Source organism: Loxodonta africana, chromosome 5 (genome assembly GCF_030014295.1).
Source record: "Loxodonta africana isolate mLoxAfr1 chromosome 5, mLoxAfr1.hap2, whole genome shotgun sequence".
In the NCBI taxonomy this organism is placed as follows: domain Eukaryota; kingdom Metazoa; phylum Chordata; class Mammalia; order Proboscidea; family Elephantidae; genus Loxodonta; species Loxodonta africana.
The window spans coordinates 1,778,435-1,797,091 of NC_087346.1; the positions used below are offsets into that span (position 1 = coordinate 1,778,435).

The 18,657-nt window shown below is 44.9% G+C and overlaps 1 protein-coding gene across 4 annotated transcripts in view; it reads left to right on the forward strand.

Moving 5' to 3' along the window:
• The first annotated feature begins 2,743 nt into the window (after positions 1–2,743).
• Positions 2,744–18,657, forward strand: part of SETD7 (SET domain containing 7, histone lysine methyltransferase) — a 90,231-nt gene continuing 74,317 nt past the window's right edge. Inside the window, exons 1-2 of one of the 4 annotated variants that reach the window (XM_023548692.2) lie at positions 2,744–3,625; positions 13,830–13,959. In XM_023548692.2, coding sequence (XP_023404460.1) covers positions 3,586–3,625; positions 13,830–13,959 — 170 coding nt within the window. In that variant the 5' untranslated portion in view covers positions 2,744–3,585. The remainder of the gene's footprint in view (positions 3,626–13,829; positions 13,960–18,657) is intronic. The other 3 variants (XM_064285304.1, XM_010590568.3, XM_064285305.1) reach the window with 3 other exon arrangements.

Genomic DNA, 18,657 nt, shown 5'->3' on the forward strand with positions numbered 1-18,657 from the left:
CTCCAAGGCCAGGCTTTCTCTCTCTGTCTGCTCTGGAAGAAAGTCCTTGTCTCTTCTGAGCTCCTGGGCGATCTTCATGCTGCTTGGCATCTCCCCCCATCTCTGCTTACTTAATTGCTTGTTTAATCTTTTATATCTCATAAGAGACTGACTCAAGGTATGCCCTACACTACCCTGTCTCATTAACATAACAAAGACAGCCCACTCCCAAAATGGACTTATAACCACAGGCACAGAGGCTAGAATTTATAACACATATTTAGGGGAACACAATTCAATCCATAACAGTCCCTGTTCTATACCAGGCACCGTGCTGGGTCCTGGGGCTATAAATAAGAATCAGTCAGTCTAGAGAAAGAGACTGAAAACATACATAAAATAACTTTGAAAAATGCAAATATGTCTTAAGGAAGCCATAAAGACATGTTGCCTAAACTCTGGGCCCAGAGCCAGCAGGCACGAATGGTGGGAGAGGGGAAATGGAGCTGTGGCCCCAGCTACTGCTGGTTTCCAGTGCAGATCTGGTCACGTTTTCACTCCTATCACTGCCTACCCTGCCAGGAAGACCCTGGCCACCGTCCCTACCCACTTACAAAAAAAAAAAAAAAGGTCCAGAGGAAATCGGCTTCAGCAATGAGGGCTGTGTGCACATTTCCAGGTGTCCCCGAGGTAACAGGTGCAAAGGGAGCACTGGACAGTTTGGGCTGGGAAAACTTCACAGCACCAGGGAGAGTTTTGAACATATTTCTCTAAACCTAAAGATAGGCACAAGACACTTGTGACATGATTCTCTCTCTCTCTCTCTCACCTACATGCACACACACACAATCACCAGCCATCTCTCTCTCTCACATACATGCACACACACACAATCACCAGCCATCTCTCTCTCTCACATACATGCACACACACACAATCACCAGCCATGAACCTGCCTCCCTGGGGTTCCAACTATGTGCTTTGAGGGGAAATTTCTTCCAGCCTCCCCTTCCTCTCTCCCTACCTTGGCCCGCTTTGAATAAAGCAATTCATTATTTTTGCTGTCTCTTTTAGCTTTCAACATCTTTTTTGCCCCTGAAAATACACCAAAAACTGGGGAAGAAGATGGGTGTCTGGTGTGTATTTGTATATCAGTGTAATATGTAAGGGAGGAGGTGACATGGAAAAAGGAAAAATAAGAAAAAAATACCAAATAACTAAAAAATGAGTGACCAAGCTCAGTAAATGATTTAAAAAAAAATCAAAAATAAAATTTTGTTTCTGTGGTTCTTGTTTGCAAATGATGTAACCAGAAGAAGTAGCTCTGTTATCTTCCATTGCAGGAATACCTTCTCTGAGTAGCCTTGGGGCCCAGATACCTGTATTGGAGCAATGGTGGTGCAGCGGCTAAGAGTTTAGCTACTAAACAAAAGGTCAGCAGTTGAGATCCACCAGCCGCTCCTTGGAAACCCTATGGGGCAGTTCTACTCTGTCCTATAGGGTCCCTATGAGTCGGAATCAATTCAGTGGCAATGGGTTTAAGCCAGAAGACTTCAGAGCGGTCTAGCCCAAAAAAAAAAAAAAGCCTAAGCTGGAGGTTATTACAACAGTCTACTTTAAGCCAGAAGACTTCGGAGACGTCTAACCTAAGCTGAAGGACTTCAGAGTGGTCAAGCCTTAGCTGGAGAACTTCAGAGAGTTTTAGTCCAAGGTAAGAGGGCCTTAGAGTGATCTAGCCTAAACTGGAGAACCTCAGAGTGATAGAGTTTAAGTCAGAGGAGGGTCTTAAACAGTCGAACCTAAGCCCAAAGACTTCTGAGTGGTCTAGCCTAAACTGTAGGACCTCTGAGTAATAGAGCTTAAGTCATAGGGGGTCTTATAGTTTTGTAGCCTAAGCTTATTTCCTAGAGGAGGAATTCAGGCCGGCAGAGGTGGCCTCCCGGCCCCCTGAGGGTGAGCCTGCACCAGGACTCAATATCTCCTAACCCCTGGTTCAGGCCCTTCCCTGTCTTTCTAAAACAGTCCAAAGGGGCTGAAATTCTTGGCAGTGCTTGGGGCTGAATGTCCCTGTCAGTGCTCTCTTCACAGAGGAAAAACTGAGTTAAAAAAACCAAACCTGTAACCTGGCATTTAAGCACAGAGCTAAAAGCAAGGTGTGATCTCCCGGGTGCTAGAAGTACTTTAAAATCCCCAAAGTCTCATACACCGTTCGGAAAACAAAACAGAGCAACTTTCTTTTCTCGCTCTCCTCTCCCACCTCGTCCCCGTCCACCGTGCAGTGGCAGCCTGGCAGACGCCCAGAACGGCACCCTGCAATTCCACGGTACATGCGCACATTCGCATCCATTTAACCAGCTATTTACGGCCGCCCTTTACCGCCACCTGTAAGAGGGAGCGCCATAACGACACTGCCTAAGAGGCTGGGCCGGGAGCCCGGTGCCCAGGGGTTTCTCCACTTGAAGACGCTCGATTCTGTGAAGTGGTTGGCACTTGAAGAAACAGCGGCGGGGTGGGGGGGGGGGGGGGAGAACACACACACACGCGCTCCAGACCGAGGAGGGTCTTTCCTCCGTAGCTCCTTTAACCATTACCACATTGCAACTAGGAACTTCCAGGGCCTTCGGCGCGCCTTGTTTCCTGCCTGATAAGGAGCCCGCTGTCATTTGGGTTTGGTTAATCTCTGAATCACCCGACGCGCTCGGCGGTCCAGAGAAGGGTGTGAACGAAGCGCGCTGGGGTGGGACCCACAGTCCGGCGGAATCGGAGTCACATGACACCCCGTCGAGTCCGGGAAACCGGCTTGCGGAGGTTATGCGGGGCTGCGGCGACATCCTCGCTCCCGTGCGTGCTGCACTCGTGCGGCTCCGGGTGGCAAACTGGGTGAAGTGGGGACTAGAGGAAGTAGAGGAGCAAGAGCGTCAGAAACGCTTCTTCTGCTCTTCGGACGCTGACCCGACGAGGGACGACTGGCACTGCACGACGGACTTCCAAGTTGCCCTTAGCACACCTGGAGGTCAAGAGTGCAAAGCCCCCACAGGCGGCTTCCGTGGTCTGAAGTGTCCGCGAGAAGCCCGAGACGCCCAGGACCGCATGGCGCGCTCAGAGCTCGCCAAGTCGCGCATAAGCAAAAGATAAACGCTGATGGGCCCGGGGGCTTGTTGGCTGGGACGCAGAGTTTGCGCGGACCCGGAGCGTCTTTCGTTTTAAGGAATCTTACTTCTGGGAAGTGACAGGGAACTGTCAATCAGCGAGGGAGGGAGCGCACCGGCGCCGGGTGATGTCAGCGGATCAGCTGCTCGATAACAAAGAGGGGGTATTACAGGAGAAAGTTGCAGCAGCGGCGGCGACCGCAGCGTCACCCGGGAGCCTCGGAGGCGAGGGGCAAGTGGGCGAAGGAAGGACGGCTGCTGCCGCAGCAGTTGAAGGCCAAGGAATTAGAAGGGCTGTAGGGGGAGGCAGTGCGAGCCAGCCCCGACTGCTCCTCCTCTTCCTCCTCCTCCTCCAAACTCGCAGGGCTGAGCCCCAGCGCTCGCTCAGCCGCCAGGAGCACCAGGAGGGACGGGAGGCAGCAGCGCGGCCCACAGCCGGGCAGGGTCCCCAGCCGCCATGGATAGCGACGATGAGATGGTGGAGGAGGCGGTGGAAGGTACAAGCATTTCTTCGGGGCCAGGAAAGGAGGCGCGGAGGGCTCGGAGCGCGGGAGGAGTGGCCGGCAGCGGCCGGCGCGGCACCGGGCCCCGCGGCCGCCACAGTCCGCTACGCGGGTGGCCGGCTGCCCGGCTTCGGTGGGGGCCGGGTAGCCACGGCTACGCCACTGGGGGCGCGCAATGCGCGGCAAGGCGCAGGCCGGGAACCGGGCTCCGCCGGGCCGGAGCCCCTGGGGGGATACGGCTGATCCATCCCGCCCAGCCGCAGCCTGCATCCGCCCTCGGAGTTGCGAATCCTGCCCGGCACCCCGGCCTCCCTCTTTTCGGGGATGGAGGAGCGGTGCGCAAGAAGGCAGACCCTAGGAGCGGTCTCCGTGAGTAATCCCCCTACCCCATTTTGGCCACCCCGAGCTCCTCTCCGTCGCCAGCCCTTTCCTTCCGCTCGGTGCTGCGCCCCGCGGCGCCCGAGGCCGGGCCTGGGTCAGTCCCCTGGCGCAGCGCACGGGGCCGGACCTGGCACGTGGCAGCCGTGGCCCGACGAGAAGATGAAATCATTGCGGGCCAGGGACCACGGTCCCGACTCGGGGCTTGAACGCGCACAGTCCGGCAGGCGGGTGACCCTTCCCTCTCCTGCCCTCGAGCGAACTCAGCCACACCGCCCCCTCCCCCTGCCTGCTTCCCAGTCCCGGTGCCGCCGCCGCCGCCGCCGCCACGCTGTGCAGGCGCGCCGCAAGCCGGGACTGAAATTGCTGGGTGATACTTAACTTTCTGAATTCCACGCAGTTGGCTGTGGGTGATATCACCGCTTTGGTGTCGTGTTTCTCCGCCCCTTCTCTTCTAGCGCCCCTCCCCCGACTTTTGTTGCCACTTTGTTTTGCTGAGTTTCTCCACCTCTCGCTAGTTCTAAAAAAACGAGGTGGGGACGTTATACAATCTCCTTGTTTGTACCCTGAAGTGTTATGATTTTGTACAGTGAATATTGGAAAATACTCTTTAGCGTATTTATTTATTTGGTTTTACCCCCAGACGGTACGTCGTGATGTTTTGCAATGCTGTGTGGTATTATTCCAGAACATTTTAAACCAGGCATCTAAGTAAATAAATTTTTAGGCGTTGGTTGAATCTTGTTTCTATCTAATTGGTGTAAACAAGTTTTTCACAAACAGTAAAGAAAAAGTGGTGACATCGTACCAATGTATTAGGGCACATAGTTGTTTCTTCTTTGAGGCACGAAATACGTTTTTATATTTTTATAAAACAGAATTGATTCCTTTTGAAGTACACCAGAGGTTTTAAGATGACATAAAGTAGAATAGTATTTCTGAATTCTCTAAAAGGTATCCATTTTAATGTAACTTGTAAAATTTCTTATTTCTTCATCCAGCATCAAAGCCAGCATGTAATTTTTTTTTTAAGTTAAGAAAGTTTGCATAATGATTTGAACTCACAGAGCTATGTATCAATCTAATAAGTAAAGCTCATGTGGGGGCATACTGGGGTCCAAAGACATTCAGTTGATCCAGGAAGCCTTCTTAGAATTTAAAAGTTACTGACTTCTTGTGCTTCCTTGTTACAAAAAAAAAAAAAAGAAGAAGGATGAAAATGCTGTTCTCAGATTGATGGGTTTTGCTCTCATTATTCAAAGGTTAGGTTTACTTGTAAAAATTTAAAGTAAACCCTTGGTAACAGCAGTGCTCTCCAGACTGAAGCACCTTCCCCTTTGAAGACCTGTGTCCCCTGGTCCTTAGGCTCATTTGCAGAATGTAAACAAGCGGCTTTAGAAATGTATGGGTGTTGTTTTTGAGATTGTCTGGTGGATTAGAATCAGGGCAAGTTCTTACTAGTTTTCTAGGGTGACCATATGCATTATTGTCCAAATCAGAACACTTCTGAGATGAGAGGGGGAACTATTAATAAACCTTGAATGTCTGGGCCAATCCAGGACACATGGTGACTCAATTGTACCTAACTGTAAACAGAGGAACTCAGAACCTTTCCAAGTCCTTAGGCGAGTCTCAGGCTCAAACTGGAGCAGTGTCTAGGCACGGACAGTAAACTGCACCCACGGGCTTTTCTCCATTCATTCTTAGTGCTGTCTATAATGCCCTTGACTTCATCACCCAACACATGCATGAGACAATGTGGTAAACTTTCCCAAAGAGAAGCTAGTCTGAATATTTTGGTTTTTTAAGTTCTATCTCCTCTACCTTACCCTCCGTAAACAGAGCCTCTGTTCTCAATAGTTTCATTGTCATAGCTATTGTTATAATTTACTTGTAAATTATAACTGTTTTCATGATGTGCAGGCTCGGTGCTAAGTGTTTCATATCTATTTTCCATTCAGTCTTATGAGGTAGGTGCTCATATGATCCTGATTTTACAGAGGAGGGAACTGAGGCAAGAGAAGTTAACTAATCCAAGGTCACGTAGCTAGGTGGGGAAACAGATACGGAGCCTTCAGAACCCCACTCTACTACCATCTCATACTGTCTCCCCACATTTTTTCTTTCTAATGGGCCTGTCAAGTATATAAAATAGTTGTTTACAAACTGAATTTGGAAGCGACAGTTAAATGTTATGTCGTTATCATTCTTTATCAGTATAACTCATTAAAGGTTGAATCTGGTAGAATTCAGGCAGAAAGGTGTGTATAGACCCTAGCTTTACTGTAGAAAACTAATTCTCTCTGGTTGTTATTTACTCGCAATCTGCTAATTTTTTCAACTGTTTTCTCAGCACGTTTCCTTTGGGTTATTAAGCATCATTCCTTAAATTAGCTAAAATAGTTAAGATGCAGGGTGACTTTCAGAAAATGTATTTAGGGAAAGAAAATGTAACTTACTAAGCCTGCAACAGACATCCTTTGTCTTCTTTTTCTTCCTCCTTAGAAATTTACTCTCGGGAAGAAACTGATTTCAATGTCTTTGGTCACATCATAGACTTTTTGGTTCTCTGTTAAGGGTGGAATTGTAGCTCAGGTGAAGTTCTAAACTCAGAGTGGACGAATCCCTAAGGGGAGGGTGGGCCAGGAGGGAGCACTCTGTACCTGTGTCTGCTGGGCTCCTTTGGGAAGGTGGCAAGCCCTGGGCCTCAGAGGCCCTAAGGACACCTCGTGAGCTCCTGCTGTGGCTTTTTGAAAACTCTGAGGCTCAGTGGTTCAATGGAGAGTGATGTTTGGTTTTCCAATGTTATTCTTCAAGGCCCTGGGGAGCAGAAATATTTATTACTGTATCTATTTCTTTGTCTGCCCATAGATACAAAGGTGAATACAATATGGCCCCTAATACAGTTTCAGATAAATACATCATATCTATACAGATGAATTGTGGTGGTTGAGAGAAAGCAAAAACTTACTTCCAGCTTGGGGAAATAAGTGGAGAGAGATTTCTCAGAAGTGATACAGAGTTGAAGGGGAACCTCCTAAGTAAAGACGTAGAGGTATGGAATTATGGAGGCATATTCACAGACTAATCACTCAGTTCTCCTATAATATAGGGCTTGAAGAGGAAAAGTGCAGGGTGAGATAGGGAAAGGAGGCTGGGCCCAGCTCACAGGCTAAGAACGTGGACTCTGCTGGAAGCCGTAGGAAGCCATGGAGGCTCTAGAGCTGGGAATGACCGGATCGGAGCTTTGCTCTGGGAAAGTTGACAGGCAATGGTAAGCAGGGCAGTAAGAGGGGCTGAAACCGCAGGTAAGGTGGGTACCTAAAAGGCACTTTCCAACAGCCCCAATGGGCAGTTCAAAACCAAAAACCAAACCCATTGCCACTGAGTTGATTTTAAGTCATAGCGACTCTATAGGATAGAGTAGAAGTACCCCATAGGGTGCTGTAATCTTTACAGGAGCAAAGTGGCACATCTTTCCCCCACAGAGCTGCTGGTGTGTTCGAATCACTGACTTGCCAGTTAACAACTGAACACTTTAACCACTATGCCACCAGGGCTCCTCGATTGGCGGTTATGAGGGCCCAGATCAGCGACCGTGGCAGAAGAAAATGGAAAGGCCTAGAAACATGTACGAGACACTGAGGAAGAATGCTCAGAAAGGGGAAATATCAGAATTCCATGACTAAGGTGCCAGGAATGAAAATAACCATCTCAGGGTTTCACTGTCTTACTCCCTCAGCATATTAAGAATATGTATATATTTTATTAACGGTTCTACCTGCCTCCAATAAGATGGCTAGTGCTCTTGTATCTAAGAAAAATGCATGCTGTACTGATAGCACCCTCTCCGTGTGGGCCACACATTCAAATTATGGCCCTAACAACGAATAATTGAGCTCTCACAAAGAATTAATCTTAAAAATCAAGTTGTGTATAAATACATTAAGAGGAGTCCCGGTACACAATAGTGAAGTGCTCAGCTGCTAACCAAAAGGTCCGCGGTTCAAACCCACCACCCCTTCTGCTGGAGAAAGATGTGACAGTCAGCTTTCATAGAGATTACAGCTTTGGAAACCCTAGAGGGCCCTTCTCGGTCCTGTAGGGTCTCTATGCGTCAGAATCGACTCGATGGCAATGAGGTTTGGTTTTTTGGTTTATAGATACATGATCATGAGGGTATGTTCTTTGCGTTAAACAGAATAAAAAAATAAAAGCCAAACCCATTGCCATCGAGTTGATTCCAACTCATAGTGACCCTATAGGACAGAGCTGAACTGCCCCTCTAGGGTCTCCAAGGAATGGCTGGTAGATTCGAACTGCCAACGTATTGGTTAACAGCCGAGCTCTTTACCACTGTGCCACCAGGACTCCAAACAGAATAAGCTCACCTTTTATTATTAATAGTACCTTTTTTTTATTATTATTATTTTTAAAGCTGTATTCTATTCTACAAAACCAACAGTGTGTGTAAGGGCCTCTTCTGAGGGAAACAGACACGCACACACACTACTCCCAGATCTCCTGTGAGTAAGCCTGAGGCAGAGCTTCTTTCCAGAAGCAGCTGGGTGCCTGATCTGGAGAGAATTTTCTTTGCTGAGACGTTACCATCACCACGCAGAATACAGGGCTGACTGTTACCAGGTTAAGGAAAAAGCTCAGAGGGGAGAAATTTAAATTTCTGTCTGCTTGATAGTTAATGATCTTTAGAACAAAGTGAAAAAGTAGACTTGTGACACTGTTGCAGTTTTTTCCTCCACCTTCTGTAAATGTTTAAAGTCATTCTGTGGCTATATAGATGGTACATTAACTGGGACAGCGTTATAACCACAGAGCAATCATTCGAGTTAATTTACCCTGTTGTTTGGGCCTGACGCTCGCCCTCTGTTTAGTGGGAACTGGCCGTGTGGCTCTTGGCAGACATGGTGCATTTTACAAACTGACCTCAATCTGAGAGGGAGGGCTGGTGTTTCCCTTTGAGTTAGGTAACACTTGGAAGGGGTAGGAATTTACAGCCAGGATATGCTGTTGAAAGTCTTGGGGGTTCTAAGAGAATTATATTAACTACTAAGACATCTTCCACTTCTCTACCGGGGACCTGGGGGTGCCTACCTTTTTAGAGGCACCTTCTTCCACTCTCAGTCCCTGAGTGATGCAGCTGGACTATGGACTGCTAACCTAAAGGCTAGTTGTTTGGACCCACCCAGCAGTGCTGCAGAGGAGAGGCCTGGGGATCGGCTTTCATAAAGATCGCAGCCAAGACAGCTCTGTGGACAAGCAGCTCTCCTCTGTAATACATGGAGTAGCTACGGGTCTGAATCGAATCAAAGGCAACAGGCTGGTTTTGTTGTTGTTTTCCATCCACCACCAGCAAGGAGGAAAGGGCTTTCTGCCATTTGCCCTAATTTAGAGAAACAGGAATTGAAAGATTTGGGAGAGGAGTTTCCAGCGTTCATCACCAGTTCAGAGTGGCTGATGTGATTCTTGGGCAAGTCATGGAGCCTCCCTGCTTTAACATCCTCGTCTGTAAGACGGAAATTTGGAGGATTGTTGTGACGTTTGCCTTAGATAACAGGAAAGCGCAAAACCCAGTGCTACATACATGGTAGGTGCGTAAACTTTTTCTGTATCTCAGTATGTTGCATGATCCTGTTGCCCACGTGGTATTTGAATAGCATACCAGAAGCTCTTGTAGCACCAAGGCTGAAAGGGGATGTGAGGACACAGCAGCCCAGCCTTTTCTCTACATTTTTTTCTTTGCAAAGGCTCTCTGTTGTTGTTTTAGTTATAAAGTTCTACTGCTGGGAAAAATGCGCCAGGCTATTAAATATTCAGGGTAGAAATCTTGAATGATCGCAACTGTTCATTTCTAGCTCCCGGTAATTGATCACTTCATCCTCCTTTTCAGAGGATGAGAAGAAAACAAAATAAAACAAATGAGCCAACAAAGGGTCCTGCTGAGGTCTGATAGGAAGTCCCTGGGTTGTATATAAATGGTTAACACACTCAGCTGCTAAGCTTAAGGTTAGACGTTCAGGTTCCTTCAGAGGTGCCTTGGGAGAAAGACCTGGCAAGCTACTGCTGAAAAATAGGCTATTGACAGTTCTATGGATCACAGTTCTATTTTGACACACACAAAGTTGCCATGTGTTGGAGTCCACTGGACGACAACTGGTCAACTGGAGTTTTGATAGGGGGGATTCCAGAGCTTTCTCCCAATAAGCAAGCTAAAAACCTTTATCATGGCAGGGAAGGGCCACACATGCGGGCAACTCCTAAAGACAGTGCTACTAGAGAAGCAGGAATCATTCAGTGGCCCTTCTCTGTTCCTCTCTCCCAAGGCAGTAAGAGGATGATGGGACTTGTTCACTGGCCTGTTGAAAGAGTGGTTGCGACAGTGTCCTTCGTGGAGCGGGGTTGATATTTTGTTCTCATGTCAGTTGGGATCAGTCCTGTTCCTTAAGGACTTTTAAAGTTTTTGCTAATATATCTAAAGTCCGTGCTAAGGGTGAAACTTCAGTGTTTTATTCAGAAATAGGACAGAACTATTGTGACTGGTGCCCTGGCGGCACAGCGATTATGTGCTTAGCTGCTAACCAGAAGGCCAGCAGTTCGAACCGCCAACTGGCTTCCCAGGAGAAAATGTGGCAGTCTGCTTCCCTAAAGATTACAGCCTTGGAAACCCGATAGTCTGCTTCCCTAAAGATTACAGCCTTGGAAGCCCGATAGTCTGCTTCCCTAAAGATTACAGCCTTGGAAGCCCGATAGTCTGCTTCCCTAAAGATTACAGCCTTGGAACCCGATGGGGCAGCTCTACGGTGTCCTATAGGGTTGCTGAGTCTGGACCGACGCAACAGCAGTGGGTACTGTGACTGAGGGAAGATGGAAATAAATGTGTGTTGGGTTTTTCCCCTTAGTGTTCATGTTTATTTTACTAAAGTGGACTGACAAACTTTATCCAACATTAACTTTTTCTAAAATCTGAAAATGTGTGAACTGTTTTCTACGAGGAAAACATTTTCAACAAACAAGTAAATACTTTAATGGGAGGCTAAAATGATTATTCTGATATTTATACCAAAACCAAAAGTAGGAAGCTGAATTTATAGGAATATTAATGGCTGTGTTTAATTTGATTCCAGCATTTCATAAAAGCAAATTTTTAGCTGTACACTGTGATTTTTTTATAAAAAAGGAAAAAATATAGATTTAACATTTAAAAAAGTAGATATTTAGAAAATAATTGTCCAAATTATTTATGTGACTCAAGTGTCATTCAATTATGTCACATGCCGTTGGGTTTTGAGAGAGAGGAAAGCAAGTGTGGCCTAGTTCCCTCCAGGCCATTAATTTTCTAGCCCTTGATAAAAAAAGTTTTTGTTAAGTATAAAGGAATTATATCTATTGTGATTTTATTTAAGTTGGCATGATTTATTGTAATATATTCTACTAATCTATACAGTCAGATGTAGTCATAAAACATTGTATTGTTCCTTGTTGTTTTATTTTTATATTATCAGTAATACACCTACCCCTCCCTTATCGACTATCTCGTCATCCAACATTTCACATTTAAGGCAATAGTGAAAAATCTACTATCCAAATATTTTGCGCATTAACGATGTATGCCTGGCAGTAACAAATGCCAAGGTGCAAGGCAGGATTAACGCAGCCTATGATGGTTAAGGTTAGGTATCAACTTGGCTGGGCCTGATTCTCAGTGGTTTGGTAGTTATGTAATGATGTAATTTGGCAGCTTTGTAATGATCTTGTCACCCTCCATTTTGTTATCTTATGGGGTCATCCTCCATTTTTGCATAACAGTGATTTTTGCATAATGACCTGGTCTTTGGAACCTAATCATGTCAATAAGTGAAGAGTGGGTGTACTTTTTAAAAAATATATTATAAGAGTGCTTGCTTACCATCTCTTCCATGGGATGTTCTTTTTTTTTTTTTTTTTTTTCACTTTAGAAGAAAACATTTTAGGAAATTAAAGCCTTCATTATGGTGGTATGGTGTGTGTTTTCTTTATAGTCTTATATCTGTGAGCCACCTGGAAGCCACATTTAAGTGTTTAATGTCCCTGCACTGCACACAATGTTTAATACCTTTTTTATCCAAGACTCGGGGTAGCCCAGGAAAAGGCCAGTAGATTACTGCCTTCATTTTCACCTGCCATCACAAAATTAACTCACGAGAATAACTGGGATTATTCTCAGTGAGGTGATTCCTGTGTTTTGTGAAATATGTAGATGGTAATTAAAAACATAAATGTAGACTTTAAGCAAATATTATAATGTACCTGTCTATGACCCAGGAAGAACCAACAATTTAAAGATCACAGTGTAATAACTGCCCCTATACTAAAAAAAAAAAAAAAAATACTAAATCACCATTTAAATGGCCATGTGGATACTTCTAGCTACATTTAAAATACAAACCTTCTGAATAAAGTGGCAGAGGACATGTAATAAGCTTATTACTAAGCATTCAAAGCTAAAAGATTTTTGAAGTAAAACAGTAAGTTTTAAGGTTAATAAACCAAACCAAACCCACTGCTGTTGAGTTGATTCTGACTCATAGTGACCCTGTAGGACAGAGCAGAACTGCCCCATCCTTCTCCCACAAAGTGGCTGGTTAGGCTCAAACCACCAGCCTTTCAGTTGGCAGCCAAGTGCTTAACCACTACGCAACCAGGGCTTCTTTAAGGCTAGTAACTACATAAAAAAAAAAAAAAACTACATAATAATATGTAAAATCATATTGCGTACTTTATTTCTAGAATTAGATCATTTATTGCAAAGACAATGTATCTGGTAGTGTCTTAGTCATCTAGTGCTGCTATAACAGAAATACCACAATTGGATGGCCTCGACAAACAGAAGTTTATTCTCTCAGTCGGATAGGCTAGAAGTCCAACTTTAGCTCCAGGGGAAGGCTTTCTCTTTCGGCTCTGGAGGAAGGTCCTTGTCATCAATCATCCCCCTGGATTAGGATCTTCTCTGTGTAGGAACCCTGGGTCCAAGGAATGCACTCTGCTCTCAGTGCTTCTTTCTTGGTGGTGTGAGGTCCCCCCTCTCTGCTTGCTTCCCTTTCCTTTTATCTTTTGTAAGATAAAAGCTGGTACTGGCCATAAAAAAAAAAAAAAATTCATTGGATCAGGGATGTGACCTTAGTAAGGGTGTTACAATCCCACCCTAATCCTCTTTAACATAAAATTACAATCACAAAATAGAGGACAGCCACACAATCCTGGGAATCATGACCTAACCAAGTTGACACATTTTTGGGGGACACAGTTCAGTCCATGACAGGCAGTAGATTATAAGCCAGTGCTGTCTCAGTTGAGCATGAGCGTTTTAAGCGTGAGCATTTGGGAGCATCTATTCCAGATACAGGGTCACTGTGAGTCGGAATTGACTCGACAGCAGTGGGGGTTCGGGTTTTTTTGTTTGTTTGTTTTATTCCAGATATGAGAAGTACAATGTAGGAGTGTACTTTGTAGATTGTAACATGCACTGCAAACATTATATTGATAATTACTCTCAATCTCCAGTAAAATACAAACTTATTTTAGGTTCATATTCTGAAATGTGTCTAAGTCTGTTGTGGGCCTCTTGGCTCACACAGTGTACATAACAATCCAGTTGGTCATGCTGATGCAGATGAGTTTAGAAACATCTGTGGGTTCAGTACCCACACAGGTAAGGGATTCTTTAGCAGCTCAGAGGGGTTGCCAGGCAGCATCTGACCGCTGACGCGTTGGTGGGGGAGCGTTGAAGATATTAAGGTTTGCCTTGTGGTTTCCTTTCTCTCAGGGCACCTGGATGATGATGGATTACCACACGGATTCTGCACCGTCACCTACTCCTCTACTGACAGATTTGAGGGGAACTTTGTTCACGGAGAAAAGAATGGACGGGGGAAGTTCTTCTTCTTTGATGGCAGGTAAAACCAAAATCCCATTGCTGTCGAGTCAGCACCGACTCATAGCAACCTTATAGGACAGAGTAGAACTGCCCCATAGAGTTTCCAAGGAGCGGCTGGTGGGTTCAAACTGCTGACCTTTTGGGTAGCAGCCAAGCTCTTAACCACTGCACCACCAGGGCTCTAGGTGGCAGGTTAGCACTCAACAATTTTTAAAATATTTGTCTTTGGGATAACTGGTCTTTATGTGTGACACCTTAATGCTGATGTCCTAACTAGTGTTTTCCACATTCTAGTTAAAGTGTTTTTCACAGTAGGGTTCCTTTTTGTGTGTGGCGGGGGCATTGCTGGTTTAGCAGCAGAATTTTTGCCTTCCGCGAGGAAGACTCAGGTTCAATTCCTGGTCAGCACAGCTGATGCGCAGCCACTGTCTGTCAGTGGAGGTGTCCATGTTGCTAGGATACTGAACAGGTTTCAGTGGAGCTACCAGACTAAAATGGACAAGGAAGAAAGGCCTGGTGATTTACGTCCAAGGATTAGCCATTGAAAATCCTGTGGATCACAGTAACCCAATGCAAAACCAATCTCAGTCGCGGCGCAAAGCCAGGGAGTGTTCCATTTTGTTGAGCATGGGGTTGCCATGGGTCAGGGGCTGACTCGTAAGCAGGTAACAACAGCAACAACAGGGTTTTTTCTATTTTGTTTTCCCCGTCTGTGTGAGGACGCAGTGATAGGTGGTAATGACTGTGGACTTTTCTCTGTCAAGAGGAGGTAGGGTCACACTGGCCCAACTTCCCAACGGTGACTTTTAAGTCACATCAGCTTTAGAAGAAAAGAGTGACCATGTGAATTTTTTAAGCATTTAGAGGAATTCCGAACCATGGGAAGGTCTAGCTGTTTTCAGACCAGTGTATCAGGTAATACAAAAATGTATTTCGCCAATACAGGCTGCAGGATTCTGCAGGGGCTACCTAAACCTTGGAATTCCTTTGGGAAAGGAAATGTCTAAGCTGGCAATGGAAGGGTGATTTCAGGGACTAGCATGTGACCCAGCATCCTTTTTCTCTAAGTGGAATGGGTTGTTTTTGAAGATGTTAGTGGTTCCTCAGGCTCCCAATTATCTGGTATAAGGGAGACCCAAAAAACCAAACCCAGTGCTGTCAAGTTGATTCCGACTCATAGCAACCCTACAGGTCAAAGTAGAACTGCCCCATAGAGTTTCCAAGGAGTGCCTGGAGGATTTGAACTGCCAACCTTTTGGTTAGCAGCTGTAGCACTTAACCACTATACCACCAGGTATATATGGGAGAGGGGTGGGGAAAGCAATGCAATCCCATCCGTAGAACTTTTTAAAAATTGCCTTCTATTTATTTTTTAAAACAATTTGTTTTGTTGTTGTTCTTGAGAATATACACAAAAAGAAAATACACCAATTCAAGTTCCTACATGTGCAATTCAGTGACATTGACTACATTCTTCAAGTTGTACAACCAGTCTCACCTCCTTCTCTGAGTTATTCCTCCCCCATTAACATAAACTCATAGCCCCCTACAGTTTCTATCTAATCTTTCGAGTTGCTGATGTCACTTTGATCCCATGTAAAAAACATGTAAATAGATCTTAAAAGAGCATATTACTTAAGGCAGACATTATTTACTAGTTAAGCTAAACTATTGTTTAGTTTTACATGATAAGAGATAAACCAAAAAAAACCATTGCCGTCGAGTCAGTTCTAACTCATAGTGAGCCTACAGGACAGAGTAGGGCTGCACCATAGAGTTCCAAGGAATGCCTGGTGGATTTGAACTGCCGACCAGTGGCAGAGCAAAGATGGCGGAATAGGCAGACACTTCAGGCGACCCCTCTTTACAACAAAGACCCAAAAAAACAGATGAAACGAGTATATTTGTGACAAGCTGGGAGCCCTGAGCTTCAAAGGCAAGCTTGGAAAATGAACTGAGGGGAAGGGGGAGGAAGAGCCCATTCAGAAGTGGAGAGGAGTTATTGGACCTGAGTCACAGAGAGCCCTTAGGCACCATTCTCGAAGCGGCAGCGGGCTGGTACTAGCGTTCAGCTGCTGTTTCCTCAGGGAGAGGCAGCCAGCCACACAGCCCACTCACACTTGCGGAACCTGAGGAATGGCGCTCTCGGCAAAAGCTAAGTACTCGCGTATATTTTAATGCACCCCCCGCCCCCAAACCGGCTTCAGCGGCTGAATCCCCTGGGCCTGAGATAGACACTGTTGAGCACCTAGAGCCATCCTCTCGGCCTTGGGAAAGGAAAAAATTTGCATTTGGGGGAAAAGATAATTTGTTAGTTCCACTAACCGGGGGAGCTCAATACAGAAGCAGCTCCTGTCCAGGCATAAACTGTCCGTGGACTTTGAGCACCTTTCCCTTCTGCATGGACCTGTGTGGGCCTATTTCAGGAGAATAGGCTCTTGTTGGCAGACTCTAACTATTCCAGCTGTGCGGTGGAGAGGTGTGTGTTTGATGTTTGACATTGCTTTGCCTATTAAACAAGAGCCTCACCTACCCACATCAGGGACCTAAGGACTGGTAGCTCCACTCAGGTCAACCAGCCACCCGCAACAGGGGTCCAAAGATAACTGGTACCTCCCAGTCCTTACAACCAAAAACTTTGGGTGCCCATGGTCCATCTGCAGAACCCGCCCCCCTGCATGCTCTAGGGAGCAGGGACGCACTTTCCTCAGAGATACTTGGGTCGGTTCTCAGCCCCCTGCCTTGTTCAGAGGGTGACCCCCCTGCTGCAGTCAGATACCAGTATATATGCCAATCACCCCTGCCCCTCTAAGACTGTAGGACAGAGCCTGTACCACACATTTGATGATCAGCTACCTGGAAACCTGAGCTGAATTCATACAAGAAAACTGAATGGACTCCTAGACTGATATACCTGATAACAGCTCTAGCCATCTGGGGACAGGACACCAGAGCTCCAAAGGCAAAAATAATCAAGCTAGCTAGCTAGCTCAAGCAACCCATAGGGGTATACCAAAACAAAACAAAGCAAGCAGCTACAACACAGTAAGCAGGCATAAACTAATACAATAACTTATAGATGGCTCAGAGACAACAGTCAATATTGAGTCACATAAAGATACAGACCATGATCACCTCAACAGGCCCTCAAACACTTTCTTCTAGATGAAAGTGCATTCCTGGAATTACCAGATGCAGAATACAAAAGTTTAATATACAGAACCCTTCAAGACATCAGGAAGACAATGAGACAATACACAGAACAAGCTAAGGAACACACAGATAAAGCAACTGAAGAAGTTAGAAAGATTATTCAGGAACATAATGAAAAGTTTAATAAGCTGGAAAAATCCATGGACAGGCAGCAATCAGAAATTCAGAAGATTAACAATAAAATTACAGAAGTAGACAACACAATAGAAAGTCAGAGGAGCAGAATTGAGCAAGTAGAAGCAAGAATTTCTGAACTCGAAGATAAATCACTTGGCACTAATATATTTGAAGAAAAATCAGATAAAAGAATTTGAAAAAACAAAGAAATCTTAAGAATCATGTGGGACTCTATCAAGAGACATAACCTAGGAGTGATTGGAGTACCAGAGCAGGGAGGGATAACAGAAAATACAGAGAAAATTGTTGAAGATTTGCTGGCAGAAAACTTCTCTGATACTGTGAAAGATGAGAGGATGTCTATCCAAGATGCCCATCGAACTCCACATAAGGTAGATGTTAAAAGAAAGTCACCAAGACATATTATAATCAAACTTGCCAAAACCAAAGATAAAGAGACAATTCTAAGAGCAGCAAGGGATAAACAAAAAGTCACCTACAAAGGAGAGCCAATAAACTTGGACTACTCGGCAGAAACCATGCAGGCAAGAAGGCAATGGGATGACATATTTTAAAAATTGAAGGAAAAAAATATTGCCCGCCAAGAATCATATCCATCAAAACTGTCTCGTAAATATGAAGGTGAAATTAAGACATTTCCAGATAAACACAAGCTTACGGAATTCATAAAAACCAAACCAAAACTACAAGAAATACTAAAGGGAATTCTTTGGTTACAAAATCAATAACATCAGGTATCAACCCAAGACTAGAACACTGGGCAGAGCAACTAGAAGTCAACCCAGTCAGAGAAATCCAAAAAAACAAAACAAGATTATTAAAAAAAAAAAAGCCCAACACAGGATAACGGCGATGTTATTATATAAAAGAAAACAACATTGCAATAATAAAGAGGGACTAAGAAATGTAATCATACACCTTCCATATGGAGAGGAAGATACAGCAATACAAAGAAATAAAAGTTAGTTTTAAACTTAGAAAAATAGGGGTAAATAATAAGGTCACCACAAGGAGGCAAACTATCCTACTCATCAAAATAAAATACAAGAAAAAAATAGAGACTCAGCAGAAACAAAATCAACAACAACAAATATGAGGAAAGGACAATATATAAAGATAATCTACTCAGCACATAAAATTAAGTGGGGAAAAAGAAACTGTCAACAACACACAAAAAAAGTCATCAAAATGATAGCACTGAATTCATACCTATCCGTAATTACCCTGAATGTAAATGGACTAAATGCACCAATAATGAGACAAAGAGTGGCAAAATGGATTAAAAAACAAGATCCGTCTATATGCTGCCTACAAGAGACACACCTTAGACTTAGAGACACAAACAAACAAAAACTCAAAGGATGGA